The sequence below is a fragment of the Papilio xuthus genome, unplaced genomic scaffold (genome assembly GCF_000836235.2).
Source record: "Papilio xuthus unplaced genomic scaffold, Pxut_1.1 DF826115.1, whole genome shotgun sequence".
In the NCBI taxonomy this organism is placed as follows: domain Eukaryota; kingdom Metazoa; phylum Arthropoda; class Insecta; order Lepidoptera; family Papilionidae; genus Papilio; species Papilio xuthus.
Window position 1 is genome coordinate 4,998,551 of NW_013532534.1, and position 20,256 is coordinate 5,018,806.

The 20,256-nt window shown below is 37.1% G+C and overlaps 4 protein-coding genes across 6 annotated transcripts in view; 2 read left to right on the forward strand and 2 right to left on the reverse strand.

Annotated features, from left to right (window-relative positions):
• Positions 1–2,519: 2,519 nt before the first annotated feature.
• Positions 2,520–6,903, forward strand: LOC106123295 (tetraspanin-4). 2 transcript variants are annotated; one of them, XM_013319541.1, is made up of 7 exons: positions 2,520–2,907; positions 3,917–3,947; positions 4,301–4,384; positions 4,686–4,877; positions 5,807–6,061; positions 6,448–6,579; positions 6,673–6,903. In XM_013319541.1, exons 3-7 carry the CDS (start codon positions 4,310–4,312, stop codon positions 6,718–6,720), a joined length of 702 nt encoding a protein of 233 aa, XP_013174995.1. In that variant the 5' UTR covers positions 2,520–2,907; positions 3,917–3,947; positions 4,301–4,309; the 3' UTR covers positions 6,721–6,903. The 2 variants fall into 2 exon arrangements, with proteins under 2 accessions (XP_013174995.1, XP_013174994.1); XM_013319540.1 differs by lacking the exon at positions 3,917–3,947 and having other exon boundaries at positions 2,522–2,907.
• A 164-nt stretch (positions 6,904–7,067) lies between these two features.
• LOC106123350 (uncharacterized) lies at positions 7,068–10,685 on the reverse strand. Of its 2 annotated transcripts, none has more exons than XM_013319609.1 (11): positions 10,485–10,685; positions 10,140–10,275; positions 9,862–9,924; positions 9,592–9,753; positions 9,224–9,355; positions 8,821–8,897; positions 8,580–8,669; positions 8,059–8,214; positions 7,777–7,904; positions 7,593–7,699; positions 7,068–7,286 (listed from the first exon to the last, which is right to left on the reverse strand). In XM_013319609.1, exons 2-11 carry the CDS (start codon positions 10,260–10,262, stop codon positions 7,113–7,115), a joined length of 1,212 nt encoding a protein of 403 aa, XP_013175063.1. In that variant the 5' UTR covers positions 10,263–10,275; positions 10,485–10,685; the 3' UTR covers positions 7,068–7,112. The 2 variants fall into 2 exon arrangements, with proteins under 2 accessions (XP_013175063.1, XP_013175064.1); XM_013319610.1 differs by having other exon boundaries at positions 10,495–10,526.
• Positions 10,686–11,119: 434 nt separating this feature from the next.
• On the forward strand, positions 11,120–13,600 carry LOC106123339 (tetraspanin-9). The gene is made up of 6 exons (XM_013319597.1): positions 11,120–11,307; positions 11,614–11,808; positions 12,030–12,206; positions 12,392–12,484; positions 12,762–12,881; positions 13,200–13,600. Exons 1-6 carry the CDS (start codon positions 11,260–11,262, stop codon positions 13,371–13,373), a joined length of 807 nt encoding a protein of 268 aa, XP_013175051.1. The 5' UTR covers positions 11,120–11,259; the 3' UTR covers positions 13,374–13,600.
• Positions 13,601–14,980: 1,380 nt separating this feature from the next.
• Positions 14,981–20,256, reverse strand: part of LOC106123607 (protein kinase C-binding protein NELL1) — a 32,752-nt gene continuing 27,476 nt past the window's right edge. The window contains exons 5-17 of the mRNA XM_013320021.1: positions 20,062–20,217; positions 19,849–19,977; positions 19,664–19,757; positions 19,244–19,435; positions 18,962–19,081; positions 18,652–18,791; positions 18,450–18,570; positions 18,074–18,295; positions 17,750–17,857; positions 17,490–17,635; positions 17,011–17,160; positions 16,729–16,863; positions 14,981–16,055 (exon numbers count right to left, since the gene is read on the reverse strand). Of these exons, the coding sequence (XP_013175475.1) occupies positions 16,002–16,055; positions 16,729–16,863; positions 17,011–17,160; positions 17,490–17,635; positions 17,750–17,857; positions 18,074–18,295; positions 18,450–18,570; positions 18,652–18,791; positions 18,962–19,081; positions 19,244–19,435; positions 19,664–19,757; positions 19,849–19,977; positions 20,062–20,217 (1,767 nt within the window). The 3' untranslated portion in view covers positions 14,981–16,001. The remainder of the gene's footprint in view (positions 16,056–16,728; positions 16,864–17,010; positions 17,161–17,489; positions 17,636–17,749; positions 17,858–18,073; positions 18,296–18,449; positions 18,571–18,651; positions 18,792–18,961; positions 19,082–19,243; positions 19,436–19,663; positions 19,758–19,848; positions 19,978–20,061; positions 20,218–20,256) is intronic.

Consider the following 20,256-nt stretch of genomic DNA (forward strand, 5'->3'; position numbering starts at 1 on the left):
TGAAACGTGTTAAGATTATATTTATTTAATAGAGCTTTGTTTTTATAGTATAAAGACGATTTAATTTGCGACATGTACGCAGTGTCGTGAGATTAGTTAACAGCGTTTTAAGTGTTAAAATTTTTAGTAAATCTTTAAGTTTAATTATGGGTTTAAACCGACGAGACATTGACACATATTGTTGTCTCTCTTTTTTCAAAGCTAATGTGAAGGATGACATTATGTCTCAATACAGGGTCGATGCAGTTATAAGGGATCTATAGTTGGACCAATTTGATAGGTCATATTTGACTACTTTCGGCTTTATCTTCATAGTGTGGTAACCTGCTTAAATACATCAATTAAAATGAATAAATCGATACAGACTTCAATAATATGTAAATTAATATAAATATTCTTGTTATAATAATTAAAAGAAATAGAGATAAAAAGACACAGTATTCGTCAAAATGATTCAAATGAGACGAAACTCGATACGGTTGTGTCGTTTCATTGTGAAGTTCCTATCAGATCAACACTATGTCATCAGAATATTGCATTGCCACGCGATTTATATTTACGCAAAATGTCAGCTCATCTAGTAACTAGAAAGTAAAAGATAAAGGCAAAGAATTTAATCCTTACATTTAAAAATAAAAAAATGATCGACTGGTGCAACATTGTAACGACGTTCGATGGTCATTATATATGTAACCGGAATTTAAAAAATAAGCAATTGTGTAGATCTAATTTACAATTTATTTTTATGTCCGCCATTAAAAGGATACATTGTTGGATTTTAATAAAATGTCAAATGTAACCTATTAAAATGGCCCAACTATGACACGTATGTTAATTTATTGTCAATCTGTATGTAACCATCATCTTAGTCTAGCTTCTATAAGTGTAATATGTTGTAATCTAGCGCAAAATGTGTAATATATTCATTTTCGGCGGATCGCCGGAAATATTGTTTGAAAAAGTGTTTGTTTTTATTTTTAACATTTTGTATAGAGTTATATATTAATTAATAATGACTTTATTTAAACAATAAAACTCCAAGTTTCTTTACAATTTCGATCCATGGCAAGTTAAAAAAAAACTATTGTATTAGAAAAATTATGTGCTCTACAGTTATCATTTTGTTATATTATGTTTATGAATTAAAACGTGTATTCTTCGCGTTGTTATTAACTGAAATAATTAAAATTAAAAAAATACATTTTTTGTCTAGAAAGGAAGAACTAGCGATTAAGAACGAACGTCTTCAGAGTTTTCAGGTTATCTCCTCATTGGTTAAACATGAAATTTGTTTATAGTTTTATATTGCTTAATACAACTTAATAGAATGTCTTACACAATGCAACTGACTTTTTGAAATTAAAATTTATAAAATAGTGAAATTCACTTTTGGTTGTGGACTGTCGAACGCTTTATTAGATTTACCTGAGTGATTAATGCATAAATGTATGGTTTTAACACTTTGAAGCAATTTACCAACACGATCTTGAACTGTCCTGTCAATGGTTCAGTTTTCCATTTTGTACAGAAAATAATTATTTTACGACAACATTTACATTTAATTGTAAGTCTTATTGTCTGAGACAAAAGCAAATGGAATAGACGAAGTAATACATTGATGCTACCACAACATAATAACAAGACATGAATCCTATGACGTCACATGGCGTGTTGCTACGGTGTATAAAAATGTTGTATCCCTAAATAATCTATTGATAGGTACGATCGTAGTACATTTTTGTGGCTCACTGCAAAATGAAAGAGTGTATGCAAGAAGAGATAGGACGAGTTTGTTGAAATCCGACGCAAGTCTTGATTAATCGTCGATGTATTATATTTTGGTGAAATGTCTGTTAATTCATATTATACTGTTAGAAGTTGGTGACAAACCAGTGTTTTTTAACATTTTTTACGATGCAAATTCCTGCATTGCCTGTAATATTGTGTCTCCTAAATTCCTGAGTGAGCGAGGAATAAAGAAATAAGATCACCAGTCTAATTATTGTCATCGTTGCTTAGGGGCTGTATGTGGGTCTTGATCGGTTAAAAAACAGTGGTGTGCACCAAAGCTCAATTCCGTGCTGTATTGTAACGTTGTCCTACCCGACGGCAGCGCCCCTATTTGCTGGTGGCAGCGCTCTGTACATTATTACCTATTTCTGTTAAAGTAACTATTAACAAAAAAAAACTAATAAAATGAATTAATATATTCCACTGTTGTTTGATTTATGTATCGTAACATGTCGAATGTTGAAAACATTGGCAAGAAAGTAGCGTTCTTCTATTGTTATTCTATAAACTTCTACCACTACGTTTTGTCTTATTAAAATTTAGTGAAAAAACAATAGGTATGCATTAATTCATTTTTAGAATGGGAATCGAACCCATAATCATAAAAAAGCGTGATTACACCATGGGGTAATTACAAAATAAATACTGCCGTATGACTTAATATTTGTTATAAGAAACCGGATGACTTTTGTGTCAGACTAGAGGTCCCTTCAATGTCGTACTAAGACCGGTTGTAAGTTGGTGTCTATAAATAATTATTCGTCCATATTGATTATAATTGTTACAATTCTGGAATAACGTTTTCTAAAGTAATCGCCGTTACCTGTTTACTTATCGCATCTTAGTTGACCCAGTTATAATTGCGTTTAAAAAGTACATGCTTCGACTAGAGATTGACCCATAGCTTGGGATTTTGGTGGGGCGTCGCGTCGCCCGCCGTTTCGATTCAAACCAGTCGTAATTCTTTCGTCGAGTGTTCACGTCGCTTTCCAAATAATAATAACGAATCATTGTTAATTAACATTACGCGGTAATAAATGTGAGAGTGATGATTAAGTGAAATCATTTCCTAAGATTACTTTGGACATAATCTGTACGACGACCTGTTATAAAAAGGTAAGTGTTAATTCATAAAAAAAAAACATTTAAAAAATCATGAATAAAGTTATGATGTTTATAAACAATACACACATTAGTTAGTTTTTGAAATATCTTTGTTATTAAAACAGTCTTGAATTACATTTCGGAGTTGGAGTTAATTTTTATTTACATAGCGAAGGTACACATTTTTCGATCGTGTTTTGTTGACAAGTGAAATGTTTGTGGTACAAACCTTGCGTGTGCTTTCACTTATTGTCTATCAGCGGAAAGCGAATGGATCAGATGGGCCTTGCGTTATCCACCTCACACCTCACCTTGACTGAGTCGCTGCGTCCGCGCAACTTGTGCCACACCAGCATAATATATGCGGCGCGCATGACATAAATACCTACATGTTGATACTAACGCTAAACAATTTTATGTAGGTAATGTAGGCTTTTTTGCCGTAATATTACAATTTATGAGATATTAGGTCAAATAACGTCTTAGTTTTTTTTTAATTCCTTATCGGAAAACACAATTTAAACAATAACTTTAATATGAATAGAAATTTATGGCCAAATAACCTATTTAGAAAGTTGATTTGTTTAAAATGTGACATTTAAATTAATGTTAAACCGTTCTTATAAGAAAACCAAAGATACGGTGTTCAAAGCTAAATGAGAGGGAACGTTACTTCTTGTTTGTCTGAGTAGTTTAACTTCATCCGGCAAATTAAAACACTTTTATTATATTCTTGTTTAAGTATTTAATCATATATCGTAGTTTTTGTAGATATTTATGGGTCATTTGATGTAAACAACTTGAGTTTTCGATGCGTGATTCCAAATGTTATGTTCCAAAGACGACAAAAAATGTAATACATTTAAATGGAGGATGTATGGTACGAGTGGCAGAAAAAGGAAATTTTATGTCATATTTAATTTCACTGTGGCCAAGATTAATTGCGTTTATTGCAAAAATATTTCCACATGTATTTTAAATCAGACAATGGTTAATATAACGATTTTTATCGTATTTTTAGGATTACAAAAGATTTATAATTCCTTTAAAAGGTAAGTAAATTGTTTATTTCACTGCAATCACTAACACATCAACCCTATTTGAACATGTTGTATAAATTAGAACGAATTATAATAGCTTGTGATTCTTTTTCGTGTACATTTTTTTAATATATTGAATAAGCTAGCGCTTCACTAAGATCCCACCTGATGTTAAGTGATGATGTGGTCGAAAGATGATATGCACTACCTTGTTAAATGCCTATTTACGCAATAGATATTTTTACAGCATCCTAAAGTCAAAGTGATTAACCGATTTAGTTGTGAAAGGTATATTTTGATTTAGTAGTATTCATACATTTAGGCGTTTTTAAAATTATTAATTATTATTAAATATTTTCTTGCAGTGTACTGGCATGGGCATAGGCGCGATGGACAGTTGCGGTCGTTGTATGAAAGTGTCGCTCATCGCGATCAACATTATCATATTTGTAAGTATTTATTTTCAATTGAATACATCGTAATATTTATAAATAATATATTTTTTTGTTACACTAAATGCTAGTAAAGGATTATAGCAATTCTGAAACCATAGTGTTAACTAATATATAAAAGTTACATTAAATTATGGTTAGCTACCGTTAAACGCATTGTTTACATTGTCTTTGAATGTAATGGCGTGAAATTGAGCGACTTTGAATCTTAACAACGTCAATATACGAAATATTCGTATTGAAAAATCTCCAACAATCAACTAGTCAATACTTAAAAAAACTATATCTTGTTACTTAGATAAGTGGTGGTGTGGCGCTGGGCGTGGGCACATGGGTTTGGGTGTCGCGGTCGTTCTCAAGTACGTTGATGAGCAACAATATGTTCATAGCGTCGGTGGGCGTGGTGCTAGTCTCCGGCGCCGCTATGATGCTGCTCTCTGTGCTCGGGTGCTGCGGAGCTGCTAAGGAGGTCAAATGCATGCTGCTCACGGTAGGAAAATATATATATCTTACTGGTTTTACTGGTTTTATAAATGTGAATTTTTAGATGGATGGATGGATGTTTGTTAGAGGTATCTCCAGAACGGCTAAATGGATCTCGTTGAAATTTGGCATGGATGTAGAACACATAGTCTACTAATTAGTTTTTTTTTAATTCAGCACAGACAGAGTCATTGTCGACGATTAGTAACCTATGAATTATAAATATATCTGGTATCCACATTTTCGTTTATCGCTTTTATTTCTCAGTTGTAAAATAGCTTTGTTTAAGTGGAAGTATCCTTATAATCGGTTTTAAGCTTTTTTCATATATTTGGTATAAACTATCTTAAAAGACTAGGACTAGGACTAATAATTTTGAAGAATAAACAAATTATTACAAGCGCAAAAGTTAATTTAGTTTAGTTCGAGCTTTCATTGTGATTTAGTGATACAAAGATTATTATCTACACGTTGGGTTCTGCAATGCCACGACCTTTGAGTAATGCATTCAAGAACATGCACGTACTTAGGATATCCGTCGAGTAATCTAAATTATGTGTGTATGATAAATACACATGTTATATATACATATGTTTGTATTAACATCCGTTATAATCTGTTAATTACGTGATCAAGGTGTTTATTAGTTCTATTCATTTATTTAGTATATTTTATTGTACTAAAAATGTATATTACATACATACTACACAAGGCACTAAATATTTTTCTTTTATTTAGTACTATCTTGCTTTAATTATACCTTTAATTATATTATTACTCAGACAATTTATATTGTAATTATTCCAATTGGTAGTACTATTTAAAGTTAGAAAGCTAAACTGTGTATGTTTTTTAGGTACAAATACTTATTATTTTTGATATTGTCACTTGAGTGACAAAATAATTGTAATTAATAATTTTGCTTGTTTGTTTCAGTATTACATATTGATGTTCATTATATTCGTGGTGGCACTAGTGGGCGGTATCTTGCAGTTTGTGTTTCGTGAAAAGGTGCACAGTACATTGGACCGGGAGATGTTCGCCGCCATCCCGTACTATGGCGTGAAACACGAGTACACGCGAGCGTGGGACGACACGCACACCTTCCTTCAGTGCTGCGGCGTGCGCAGTCATAACGACTGGAACGACAATGTGCCTGACAGCTGCTGCAAGGAAGTCTATCCTGGGAAGGTACAGTCAATTAAATATATTCATATCCTATTTGCGATCGAATATCCGAGAGCAAAGCATCAACCAAAGAATCTATAATTTATCCCGTATTTATGTTTATATGAGAAGTGTTTGAACTTAAAATAATGTGAGCGTCAAGTGTTACTACCTCGAAATGGATAGGAAATTAACGTCCCCCACTGGATGCATCTTGCTGCATGTATGAATTTGTATGGATTATTCGGAACATTTTTCTTTCTCTCTCGTAAGAACGCTGCATTCTTACAATGAAATATCAAGTTGTTAATAAAACAACTTTTTAAGAGGAACTTACATAATAATGTAAGTTCCTCATGTCACAAAAAAATCAAATGAACGGCAAATTAATATGTTTATAATCGCTGCAGAGATTGGATTGCAAGAGCTCCCCTAACCCCACCACCATGTACACAGACGGATGTCTGGAGAAGACTGTCAGCTTTTTGCGGGAAAACGCCGTCAGTGTCGGAGTTACCGCGATTGTAACAACTATTATTATGGTAAGAATACTTTGAAATATTGTCTTTTTACCATTCTCCAAATATAAGTTTGATGTATAATACAGCGCATAAAAATGCATATTTTTTTTTCAGTTGCTGGCATTAATATTTTCATGCGCGTTATTCGTGAAGATAGAGTGACGTTAGTGTGACAGAGAAAGACGATGATTTCAATATTATTTTCTCGTTTCAATTGACAAAAGTGATTGATATTTGTGAATCAGCTTCGGCTGCGTATGCGGTGTCATATTATATTATTATACATTTTCTAATTTATTCAACAATTAGAGATACGTATGAAAATAAACGGTATTAAGAATTCGAGCAGTTGTTTTTTTAAATTTAGAAAACCTAAAATTGATTTAACGGTGTGTATGTGATACCTAATGTCTGAGTTTAAAACTGGACAGCTTACATTATCGCAGAGACCTCATGCTTCTTGAAATACATAGAATTCTACCTCACATAATTTAAATAAAATCACAAACGATTAAATACACACTTTTATTGTCATGATTTTAATCACAAAGTTTCTAAGCTTTTTTCCTTCTGGGCGGAAACTTGATGGTGTTAGGGCTACCCTCCTTGTACTGGCCGTTGCGACGAAACCAGCCGCAGGTGCGGATGATACAGTCAGAGCTGGTCGTGCCCAGTGGCAGACCTAGCGCGCTTATCCGCTCCAATGTCTGCGTAGGGCCTGATACTATCTGTGGTAATACATGCTTAGGTACGTTAAGTTTATTCTAGAATTTAATTGTACTTAGTAAACGGTTCTTCATCTATACATTTTAAATTATACTACTGGTCAGCCGCGAAATTCCAAAAAATAGACTAAGATACTGCCGTAAACATAATCTACATTCCAGCAAAAGGGCCATCAAAATTGGCCAAGCCGTTTCGAATAATAGAAATTAGAATAATAGTCTGTTTAGGTTTTGGTGTTTTTAACCTGTTTCTTTTACATTAAGTTCATTTGATAATGTTAAATTCTTGGATATGTTGCTCATACTTACTCTTCCAAAGACGACGTGTTTGTTATCGAACTGCGGCAAAGGTTTGAAAATGATATTAAATTGTCCCGACACTTCATTGTCTGGCGTTACCACCATAGACAATACACCTAACAAATATAACATTAAATAAGTAAATATCCAAATTAATAAGGCTACAAAAAGATAAATTTAGTTGTAAAGGTACCTGGTACTGTATGTTTGAGTAGGAAATTCTCCGGAGTCTCGAGAGATTGTTTCGCCTCCGCGTGATAAAAACCAAAACCGTTGTCTTTGACAACGTCACCTCCCCTACAGTATAGATCTGGCACGACCCTTGATAAATCAATCGATTTATTAATATATTAAACTAAAGTAAAAAAATTAGAGTAGTGATTTTTTTATAATGATTTATTTATTAGTTAGAACGTAACACGTTCAGTGCCACCGTCTTGCTTGGCAAGTTTGCTCGAAAAACGTTTGTACATACGTAAAAAATCTACATCCCGTGTATGCGTGTCCCTTGCTGTCGCCCTTCACCAGGTTGAGGAACAACTGACAGGTCTTCGGCATCAGATCCGTGAACAGTTCTATGAACACCTTCCCCATCTTAGAACCGCCGCGGACCCATATTTCCATTGCAACTCTGAATGACAATAACTAATAAATTAGATCACTGTCCGATTCATATAACAATTATGCGCCGAATTATCAATTAAAATTGACTAAAATGTTATGAGTACAACTATAAAAAAAGATAGTGCTTCATAAAGTAAAAGGGTTAACCTTTTATCGAGTGCTGATATTAGGCATTACTCGAAAACATGATTATTAAAATATAATTATGTGTAGGCTTACGAAATGCGAAGTTATAATAAAATACTTATGTTTTGGTGACATCCATAATATTAATCAACGGCGGTCAAAGGGTTAAAATATGTATTTAAATAAACAATGTGTAATTGTATTTAGACTAATACAGTATGTGTTTTTATACGTAACAAATCTTACTTGGTTCTGTTGACATACGATGGCTTGTCGAAAGCGGGATCCTTAATGCCGCGGTCTATCTTCTCTGTTTTAAACAATATGAACGGTAATCTGTAATAAATATACTTTAGTGAACTTTCTAGAAAAAATTCTTTCCGAAATTTACTTCACAAAACTTGAGACATATAAAAATACTGCTAATTTTACCAAGCTTTATAAATTAACTAGACTTTTTATAATATTTTTATTATAATTAACTTACGATGCCCCTAAAATGAGTTTGTGTTTTGTGTCTATCCAGGCTAAATCTAATTCCTTTGTGAGCAGTTGTTCAGATCTCTGAAATTCAACGTGAATATTATATCCTGCACCATTTTATTACCAGCAAAGACTTCGGGAGTGCTTTAAAAATGATTATAAAAAGGATAGATATAATAAATGTTTGAAATGATGACGGGAGCACGAGTGGCTAATAATATGATAGTTAAACATATAGCATTATAACACGTGTTCTGCAAAGACTATTTTCCATAAAGGATTAGCCGTGCGTTACGATTAATTGATATGACAGTGGCGTCCAGTTGAAGTACATTGATCATAGGAATAGAAGCGACTATTGTTGCTTGGCTAGTCGAGCTAGAGGAAAAGGAATCAAGAGTTATTACCGCGATAAGAAGCCGTGAGTATAGATATAGGTTGTCTTTGCGGATGCGGTCAAGCACGCGTTGACGCTGCTTGCACAGTAGCCGGTTGTAGTTGTCGGAGGGCGGCGGCTTCAGCCAACAATCCACGAAACCCTGCACAAAACGGTCTCCTAGTTACACTATATTAGCCTATCCGTTTAAGCAGTCAAAAAGTAAGAAAATCACTAGAATTTCAAATACTACATCGTGAAAAAATATGCTGAACAAGGCACGACTTATGCTTTAATGGCGTGTGGCGAGACTGGGCGATTCACACTCCACGCTGATGTTATTGTGTACGCATAGTAATTTAACAATCATAGTCATATTGAACGACGTATGTGGTGTACCCCAGTTCGCTGTATGAGGTTAATCTTCTTTATAATTTCTTTGTTCACGATCATGTTCTGCTCTAGCTGGCGCGCGTAGTAGTCCAGCCGACGTGGTTTTAAGTATAACTCCGGGAACAGCTCCGGCGAGCTGTCGTCCACTTTGTGCTTCGCCATTTGCAACTAATCGAAAACATAAAAAAGTCAATCGTTCAAAAAAATATGAAATTCTAATGAAAAATAAGAAGCAATTGACATATAATCTTTAAAATCAGTCTAGCACTTTGTTACCTCTTTTTGATGGTTGCACCATTTTGTGTAGAATTCTATAGACAACAAGGGAAATCTTGGAGGCTGAAAAATAAAATTAAGGACTTAAAAATAATAAACAATGTACGATTGAAATAATTCTTCTTTTAGGACTTAAATGGAAGCCATTGTAAACATGCTAGCTAAATACTACTTTGAAAGGTGGTCTAGGAACATTGAATGGTTTAAAACGATGCTGTTCCTCTGATGTTTTATGCTATTAATACTTATATAATAATAGTAGCGTAGAGTGAGCTAACGAGTTTGAAGACTCTCGGCTTGCGCACGCGCGGCGGCTTTGGGCGCTCGGGCTCCGGTGGCGGCGTGCGCAGCAGTGGATGTTGCAACAGCTCGTCGCAGTCCCGCTCCCGCACCGGATGCATTGCGATTGCGACTCTGCAATACAAAAACTCATACATAAGGCAAAACTATTGTTAACACGTTCAGTGCCACCGACTTGCCCTGCGAGTTTTTGGGATCATTTATACTGTGGATCATTCATCAAAGATTTATCAATAGATACAGTGTGTTCTTTTATTCAAGAGAGTGGGAACATCTTAAAGATCTTGATGTATGTTTAAAATTATTTAGCACTTAGTACTTACTAATACTAACATATAATCACGTATCAATAAAAAAAACTTGTCTTTGATTTAAAATTTAAATTTATTCGGTTGATTATTGCATAACGAAATTAATTTTTTGCATCGAAATAAATTATTATCATTAAAAATATCAATAAATATTAAACTATGGCTTAAAAACAGGTTACATGATGTATCAAACCAGACAAATGCCAAAAAATACATGACAAACGGTACAAGTCTTTATAATCTTCTTTTTTTAATTCCTTTGCCATAGACGAATTAAAGAAGCCATATTTATGTTCCTTGCAAGTTGCAAATCTACGTGTTTGTACGGTTAACCATTCGCATTCGATGATGGACGGTGGTGCAAATCAATTACTTACCTTTCATTTTAACAGGGTAGACCGATATTATTGTTCAGTGGAGGTAGTATTCAAAAATATATTTTTTTCAAAGTTTGGCTCATGCAGCGACTTAATGGTAACAATTTAATTTAATATTCATGTTAATATGTAGAATATCATATACGTTAATAAAATTTAATTTGCAGTTCACAGAATGTTATAAATAAAGTGGCAATAAAGAGACCCAAATTGTAGAGATTTTGACAAAAAATAATTTATTTCTTATTCATGTCTAATTTCAAATAACTGTCAAAACAAGTCATGAATGACATGAATTAATTACTTTAGGTATTGCGAAGATAGAATTAGAAAATAATATAAAATACAGAAAATTAATCATTGATAACGATATAAAGCATTTGTTACAAAAATATTGCAACATCTCGAAAATGAGAAGCAGTGGTTTAGTTTTGTTCGCTTGCGCTGGATTACTGTTGGTAAGTACAATGTTACTTGTATCGTACTTAGTAGCTAATATCTGCTAACAATTACAAGATATCTTATTTTTATTCCCCTTACCATACATACATACATCGTCCATCCATCCAAACATTCGCAATTATTATATTAGTAAGAGTAAGATTTAACTCAATAATTGAAGGAAGATCACACTATGTTTTTATTTGATAAGCAAGAAATGGAATTCAAGGGCAGAAACTTGAAATAAGGATATTTTGCTTTTGGTAATGATTTATTTATGTGACTTTGCCTTAACTTCAACTGTTTCTTTCCCTTGGTATCAGAGTGGGGGCGCAATATTAGGTGGGTCTACAGCTTTCACCCTGCTGCGTATGTCCTACTACTTCTGGACTACAGACCTGGGCGTCGAACTTGGTTCTATCGTGCTGTTCATCGCGGGTGCATTCCTCTGTCTACCCTCATGCTGGCTCGCTACATTGGCACCGTATCATAGTAAATCTGTATCTATTCTGGCAACGGTATGTTGATTTCTTTGTATTTTAAAGAACAAGACTAAATAAAGTAATCTTATTAAATAGTCATAACGGTCTACATTTTAAAAGCTTTAGGCTAGTTTGCAGATCAGTTTTATCTTACCCTATGTGATAATTCGGGGAGCTTGTTGGTTAATTATCACGAGATGATGTGGTTAACCTTGTTATTTTGAAACTCCTTGAAACTATGCCTATGTTTTGACTAGCTAATGCTGTTGGTCACAACTTCAATACTGTTGCTGTCGACGGGCATGTCGGCCATAACGGGTCTTTCGAAGGCAGTGCGGGAGCCGGGCGCGCTGAACGCCAGCATGCTGCGTGCTATGGCACATGAGTCTGTTGACCCGGCTGTTCGGACCGCTTTCTCCGCTATGCAGATTGAGGTGTGTATAGAGAGTTTTATGATAAAATTGTTATTATTAGTAATTAAATACGCATTGGCAGAATTTTCATCCTGTTAGAGTCAAAGGCCTTAAAATTTGAGATTTGATAAGCAGCTTCAAAGTTACTAGTGCAATTATTTAGATGCATTTTAAGTAAAATTAATTACTGTTTTATTGTATAACAGCTGAGATGTTGCGGCGTGCAGTCATATGCAGACTGGTATCAGCACCGCAGAGTGCTGCCACCATCCTGCTGCGGACGATTGTTGAATGGCAAGGTATTCACAGAACTGATACAAATGTCTCTTATGTTACCTTTTTACTTATTGTTTTTGATCTTCTGTATTTCATACTGTGAAACAAACAATATGTAATTTTTTTTCCTGGACTTTTTTTTCACATTTCGCCTGTCTTTGTCAACCCCAATTAGGTTTTGTGTTGCTGATTAGTGATCATTTAACATTGAGTGTAGCAACTTTTAACGTTGTACCAATTTAAACTGATTTTAGTAGTAGATTCTGGTTTAATGCTAATCTTGACTTGTTTATTTGTCAGAATGGGGAGCAGTGCACCAGTCCGATGCACGCAGGGGGCTGCCTGCGCCCTGCACTCACCGAGATCAGGATGTTCATCAACTCCGTCTGCGTGCTTACCTCCGCCATCATCATCGTCATGGTATATATTATAACCCTTTGTATAGTAGAGGTTAAAGGAAAATTTAGACTTTGTCTTTTGTCTGAAGATATATTTTGCGGACCCAATTACTTTTTCGTTTTTTACTTGTCTAAAATGGATCCTGTCTATTCTTATATTTTATATATACTTATATTTTATGGAAATAATTTGTAAGTAAAATCTATAAGCAAGATTGAATCGTAAAAAAATATTACCCTACTGTCCGTCGTAAATAACTGACAAGGAAGAATGCAACAAAAGGAAGAAAAGGAGGGGAAGGTGTGGAAGATTACTTTATCGTGGTTTATATTTTCGTAGGCTTCAACATTATTCACGGCGGCGTATACATTGGTGTCTAACGCATTGGAGCGCAAGGAGTCGCGCGCGTTGAAGATCGCTCAGCCCCTGCGCATCGCCTGTCTGCATCCGACCATACCCACACCGGACATGCAGCAATCCATTGCCAATGTACCCATCCCACCACAGATTTAAAAATTTCACATATAAATTTTAACTTGTTATTTTCTTCTCATTGTAATGTATACAGTTGAGTTGCTATAATTTACTTTTCGTTTTAAGAAATTGCAATTCAATTTAAAAGTACAAATTTCAATAAATTATGATGTTTAGATTTTCCTATAATTCTTAAGGTATTTTTTATAAAGTATTAGTTAAATTTATCTTATTAAGTTTCTTTTCTAGTCAATAGTTTAAATTTAAAAAATGTGTGTACTTAGGTATAAAATTTTGCACTTTATTCATAAATATTGAAACTATTACTAGAGAGGAGTTTATAGGGTATCGGAAGGGACATTTCAAAATTGTAATTTATTTATTAAAATAAATAATAATTATTTAATGATACAACCAAAAACACTTTTTATTTTTCAATGCTAAAAATTTGTAACAAACTCAAAAGTTTTAAAAATAAATCTTTCTCTTCGTTCATTCACTCTTTACATCTCATTCACACGTGAACGACAACATCTACATACGTTACTGACTGAATACAAATTACATTAAGTACATACAATAGTTACATTTCCTTTGGTATTTGATGTGAAATCACATTTCGATCGGTACATCGGTGATCGGAGTTGAAACTGAAATACATTTTATATATTTTTCTATTTAAGTATCTAATTAGTTTTTTATTAGTGTTACAATAGTAATTGATTTTAAATAAAACAGTTTCCTATATAGGTATATACACAAATTTATAAGCAGGAGGTAAAAACTGAACATTTCTACGATAAATTAAGGAAGCTATAGTGAACTGCGACCATTTCGACTCTAAAACATTGAAACAAAGCTTTACAAGTGTTTTATTGCAAGTCTTGAACACAATACGACATGCAAGCATCAAAATGCTTTTAAATTGATATAATTGTATCTTTTCTATATTTGGTATCTATTTTTGGTTACTTTCAAAAATCAGTGAAAATGATATCTATATTAAACAAACAAAAACTATAATATATTATGAAAAATTTGGTACAACAAGGCGCGCCCGCCGGCGCTTTGCGGTCTATGCATGCCACAACAATAGCTAAACGGTTACAACTCTAGGATACAGTTACAAGCGATCGTACTCTTTTAGATTTAGAATTCGAAGATTACATGCTGCGGCGGCGCCGCGCACTCGTCCTAACTACGCGGTAACACTAGGATATTGCTATAACGAGGATAAAACGTCGGGCGCGGCTGGGCGCCGCGAGCGCGGACGGCGCGGGGCGCGCTGCCGGCGGCGCGGCCCGCCCGCCCGCTAATTGGTTAACATTAGGTCTATCTAGAATAAATAGGTGATGTGCGTCGCGCTCAGGGCGGCTCTAGCGCCGCGCGCCGCGGTGCTTGCGGTGCGCGGCTGGCGCGCGGCCCCACCACAGCGCCGCCAGCAGCAGCGTCGCCGCCACGTCGCGCCGCGCCCTGCCACACCCACACGCTCACCACGCGCCCGCCTCAACCTCTATCCCACTAGTCAACGTTCGCATGCGCACACGAATCTTGTCTTATACTTCTTCATACTAGCCACGTTTTTCATTTATTTCAACTCAAATAGTTAAATACGAATAAGTAGTTCAAATTTAGCATTGACCATCAATAATTTATTTGAAATGTTGGAATGCAAAAATTATACTAGAAGTGGAGACTATGGGAGCATTGGACAGACTTTTTCGTGTGCACATTTGGTCACTACTAGGTACATCTAGTCAGGGGTCACGGACACTAAGGGAGAGGGTGGGTCGGCCGTGTGGTAGCGCACTCACGCTTGCGTCAACTTAACAATATTGAAGCACACGTAAGTCAAGTTAACTTGGACTATATCTTGCGGTACAAACGTGATGTGCCAACTTGATTACGTTTAAAAAATATAATCCAAATACTGTCATATCGCCCTCTCAGTATTGTGTTTTGCTGTCTGTACCGCTTTGAGAATGCCCAAATTAACCTCAAGTAAGAATAGGCTTATTAACATACTTAAAATTTATCTAATCTTACTGGTAGCATTGTGAAACTCTAAGAGTAGAACGTCAGCTCAGCCCTATCTTACAATACGAGAATTAATTGAATTATTACGATATTGACTATTCATTTTATCACAAGCAGTTTCTATATTATTTTGTTTAATTACAATTCGTTAATGGATACTCTAAAATTGATCCATATCGATCACTGCAATACTTTGTAACGGAGTTTTGAATAACAATTACGTCTACAGTAATTCTAGTGAAATAAAATGGAATCGGAAACTTAAAATGATTGTATGAACTTGATGCATGGAAGACTCTATGTAGGAATCATAATATATACCAACATGCTCGTACCTCGCAGCAGTCTTTGGGGACGTCTTACGCAAATTGACAAAGAAATTACCATGCCTGATCATGACAAGGAAAGTATAAAACATGCAACACAAAATGACGACGAAAATGAAATGAATATGTCTTCGATTTAACTTAATAACAAAATTTAATTCCTCTCTAAAGTGTAAATCATCTAAACGTATTAAGCATTTTCATTAATTGAGATTAACGAATCACGAATTAAATCGAAGACGTAAGCACATAAAGTAATTGTTAATTTAGCAAATGTATGAATGAATAAGAAGAGTGGGAATGGTTACCGATGCACACAACACGCGTGATTGCTCACCAATGTGGCGCACTGCCCGCCCTGCAACAAGCAAACTGCCTTCACACACAGACACACCATGACACCACATGACATCACATGACACACAGCCGCCATGGCTTTGTCAGGCCACAGCGACTAGAGGTGCCGACAAGCAAACGCTCTGTTATGTTTACAATCATAGGATGCTTTTTATAGTGACAAAATCAGTGCCACAATTTTCGTCAATTTTGCACATATCACTGAAAGCACAAAAGCAAAACCGCGCTCATCCTGTATATCAGAATTAATTCAGCTTTTATGATATGTTAGTTGTTACAATACCGACGCCTTCGAAGCAATGGTATAAAATGCGAGGTCAGTCATTATTTAAGTAAGTATATGCATCACATGAAAAAAGCTCAACATAGGTCTTATTTAAGGACCTTTAAGTATATTTAAAAATCGTATAAAAGATATCAGTATTCAAGCCACCAGCGTCTAGCTTTAGCAAATCTCTATAAACCCTCTGAGTCTGTTGATGAGAGGCGGAAGGGAAACGGGAAGATCGATTCCATCGAATTTCCTTAATAGCCATTATAACCGTTTTGGAACATCCATGACACCTGCAGGCAAGTTGGCCTTTATCTCGGGAAAACGCTATTTGGTTATTTCATGAAGGAGCCTAAGTCCTGGTATATGGAGTGACGTGGTGTTGGGCGCGGTGTGGCGGTACCTGACAGGCGGGGCAGTGCGGCGCGCAGCCGGCCAGTTCTAGGCGATGCGGCGCGCGCCACGTGCCGCCCGCGTCCGCGCAGCACCCGCCGCCAGCCGCCTCACACTCTGGCTCCCAGCAGTCCACCTCACCCAACTGAAATCACATACAATAATAACGCTATAACAACAAAATCGACTTCTGAGCAAGTACTACTTACGTATTATAAATGAAAGGGTACGTGTCTGATTGATGATGATATGCGACCAATTTATCTAGGGTATGGAGTAGTTAGGTACTAACAAGGCACTCGCAGATCTGGCACTGGTAGAGCCAGCGCTCGCCGCTGCGGAAGGTGACGTGGTGCATCTCTTGATGCCGGCAGCGGTAGCGCGGCTCGCAGTGTGGGCAGCACGCCGCTGGCGCGCGCGGTAGCGACTCTGTGCTCTCCAGCTACAACAACGAACGTACAACATACAACTTCACTGATGTTATAACACGCGCAAAATACAACACAATCATTTAAAGGTGAAAACACTACTTTAGTTTTCCCTTCGCTTCGTAAAATTTGTAAATTGTTAGACGATAGATAGTGATTTATACTGTTCGTGTACAGTGTAAACACCGCACAATACATTTTTTACCACATCAGCATTAAATTAATTTATAACGTTTGGAATTCGTTTCTTACAAAGTTCGCAGTTACCATTTAACCATCTATCCGTAGTTTTAGAAAGTAATCACCGACCATTCAACAAGGTTAAGTAAGATTATAAGCGAACCGAAAGCGAAGTGTTGCCCGAGATGTCGCAGGAGCAGGGCGCGCGCACGCAGGAGGCGACGCCCGCAGCGCAAAGGCACGTGCGGCACCCGCCGCCCTCAGGCCAGCGCGCGCCGTCTGCCACCTCGCGCCCCTGCCACAGGCAGCCTGCGGAAAACAAATATTATCTGTAATGCCTGACAAACGGTGGCAAGCAACCGTCTTTGAAATTATAGCTTAATTGTAATTTTACAAAGCAATAACGAATTGATTAATACTAACTTAATTGACATGGTTCTGTATCACATTCACACTTGAAACTCCCCTCAGTGTTGACGCAGCGCGCGCTGTGGTGGCACGTGTGCAGTCCTTCTGTACATTCGTCTACATCTGAAACACGTCAAAGAATAAGAAAAGCAACACCAATAAAATAAATGACCAGAGATTATCAATTCGTGGTTACAGTTTCACACAAAGTTAAAGAATGTAAAGGAACGCATAACTTTTAAATAATATAAACATTAGTGTAGATTGCAAATGATCACAAGCATATGGTTTTGGGAGTATTCGCAATGCAAATAGTAACTTGTCGTAGAGGGTAAGTACCTTGGCAGTGTTCCCGGTGCGGGTCGCGGCGGTACCCGTCGCGGCACACGCAGTAGTAGGAGCCGGGTGTGTTGACACAGAGCGCGCGCGGGACGCACGCGTCGCGCGCCGCACACTCGTCCTCGTCCCGCTCACACCGCGCGCCACCGAAGCCGCGCGGACACGCGCACCGCTCCGGGCCCGCGCACACGCCGCCATTCAGGCACCCGCCCGTGCAGATCGCTGCAATTAACACACCAACATCATAAGTAATATAAAAGACCTGGAAGTTCTGACACTGCGACATGACCAATGGTAGTGGTAGTAACAGTGGAATCTGTTTGATTTAACTGCCAATTAGAGGGGTTTGCTCCTTATAAGAATATATGTAACTTACGCGTGCAAGTGTAGCCGTCGCCGGTGTATCCATCTCGGCAGCGACAGGTGTAGGACCCGGGTGTGTTGGTGCACTCGGCGTGCGCGTGGCAGCCGTGCTCTGAGCCCAAGCACTCGTCCACCTGTCACACACGAAAAGTTCCGTTCTTTGTTACGTTTGGTTTGTAAATCTTATGAAATAAGTAATATATGTTAGTGCGTACCTCAACACAGTTGAACTTGTCCCGCCTGGTGTAGCCGGGCAGGCACTGGCACACGTAGCCGCCGACCACGTTAACGCAGCGCGTGAAAGAGTGGCAGTGGTGGCCAAAGCGCCCGCCCGCCTCCTGGCACTCGTCCACATCTGGAAACATATTTTAAAATAATGTTGATATATGTCAATAATTTGAGCCAGTAAAATACCAACTTCAAGAGACAAAAGACTAATTCGCTTTTTAACTTCAACCGCTTGCTTTAACTTTTCATCGGTTGGAGCTTTTTGGCCCCCTAAATTCAATAACTTTCGTTACTCACCTTCACAAGTAAGTCCATCTCCACGAAATCCCTGATTACACTTGCAAGTATACTTTGTATTGAGATTCATACACGTCGCATTCTCATCGCACGAGTGTCCCATACTGCAATAGTCGACACCTGGAAATAGTTATTATGATGCGTATGAGATTTGATGGTCTTCCAGTCAGCGTTTAGTTATTTTACAGGAAATCATTTTATGAGAGCGGAATAGTCTATTATCGTGATAATCATGACGATGAGTTTTTTGGTTGCTATAATGTTGATATATGGAAGATGTACCTGGGCAGAATTTGCAGCACTCGCCGGGAACGGTGAACTGGTCAGCAGGATCACATGGCAGCGGCGGGCAGGCGGTGTCTGGGTCGGTGCGCGTACACTGCATGTTGCCATCGTGACACACGCACTCCGCGCATTCCTTCGGTGCGTACCGATCGCCATGCTCATACAGCTCGCCTTGCAGCAGGCACCTTCCTGCAATCATTGTAAAATAGTAAGTTAATTCAATTTCGGTCAAATTTAAACATAGTAATATACACTCTAGCTGCAAGAAAACAAATTTATTTTGGAAAGGTCTTGTAGCGTCTATAGTTTCTAAGTTATTAGGATTAATAGGTTAACAAACAATTATAATTTCATAGACTTAGACAGCAATTACTTTGAAAATAATAATCGTATAATATTGTAAAAGCAAATACTAACTTAAACAAGTAGGACAACATTCTCCTGGATGCAGTACTGGATTCTTACATTCTACTCTATCACACTCTACTGGTCTGCACGTTATTTCGCCGTGCTGTAAACACATAAGTCGTTATTATTCTATCGATATACAAATTCGACACACGTTACCATTTCAAGAAATTTTGAGATACGAAGAAACTTACCACGCAGGAGCAACGATTACAGTCTCTTTGCCACGTGGCACCGTCGGCGTGAACCGTACCGTTGGAGTAGCACGACTTCTGACAGTCGCACTGCTCCAACCGAGCGAGCCTGGCTTCAGCACCAACCAACTGCAATATTATTCATTTCTCAATACTACTGTTGCTGTTACAACATATATGTACAAGAAAGCTGATATGGACAAGAAATCTTACCTTAAGTGAAAGGTCATGGATGTGCGACGTAAGCTCTTGCACAGTAGCCTGCAGTAAAGCGAATTGTCCACACGTAGGACATTCTGAATCCAATCCCGGACATTGGACCAGGTAACCGTGAGGTCCACTCACTAATCTCACATCTTGAAGAGTACCCTTAAATTATGAAAAGGTTAGGCATTCTACATACTGCAA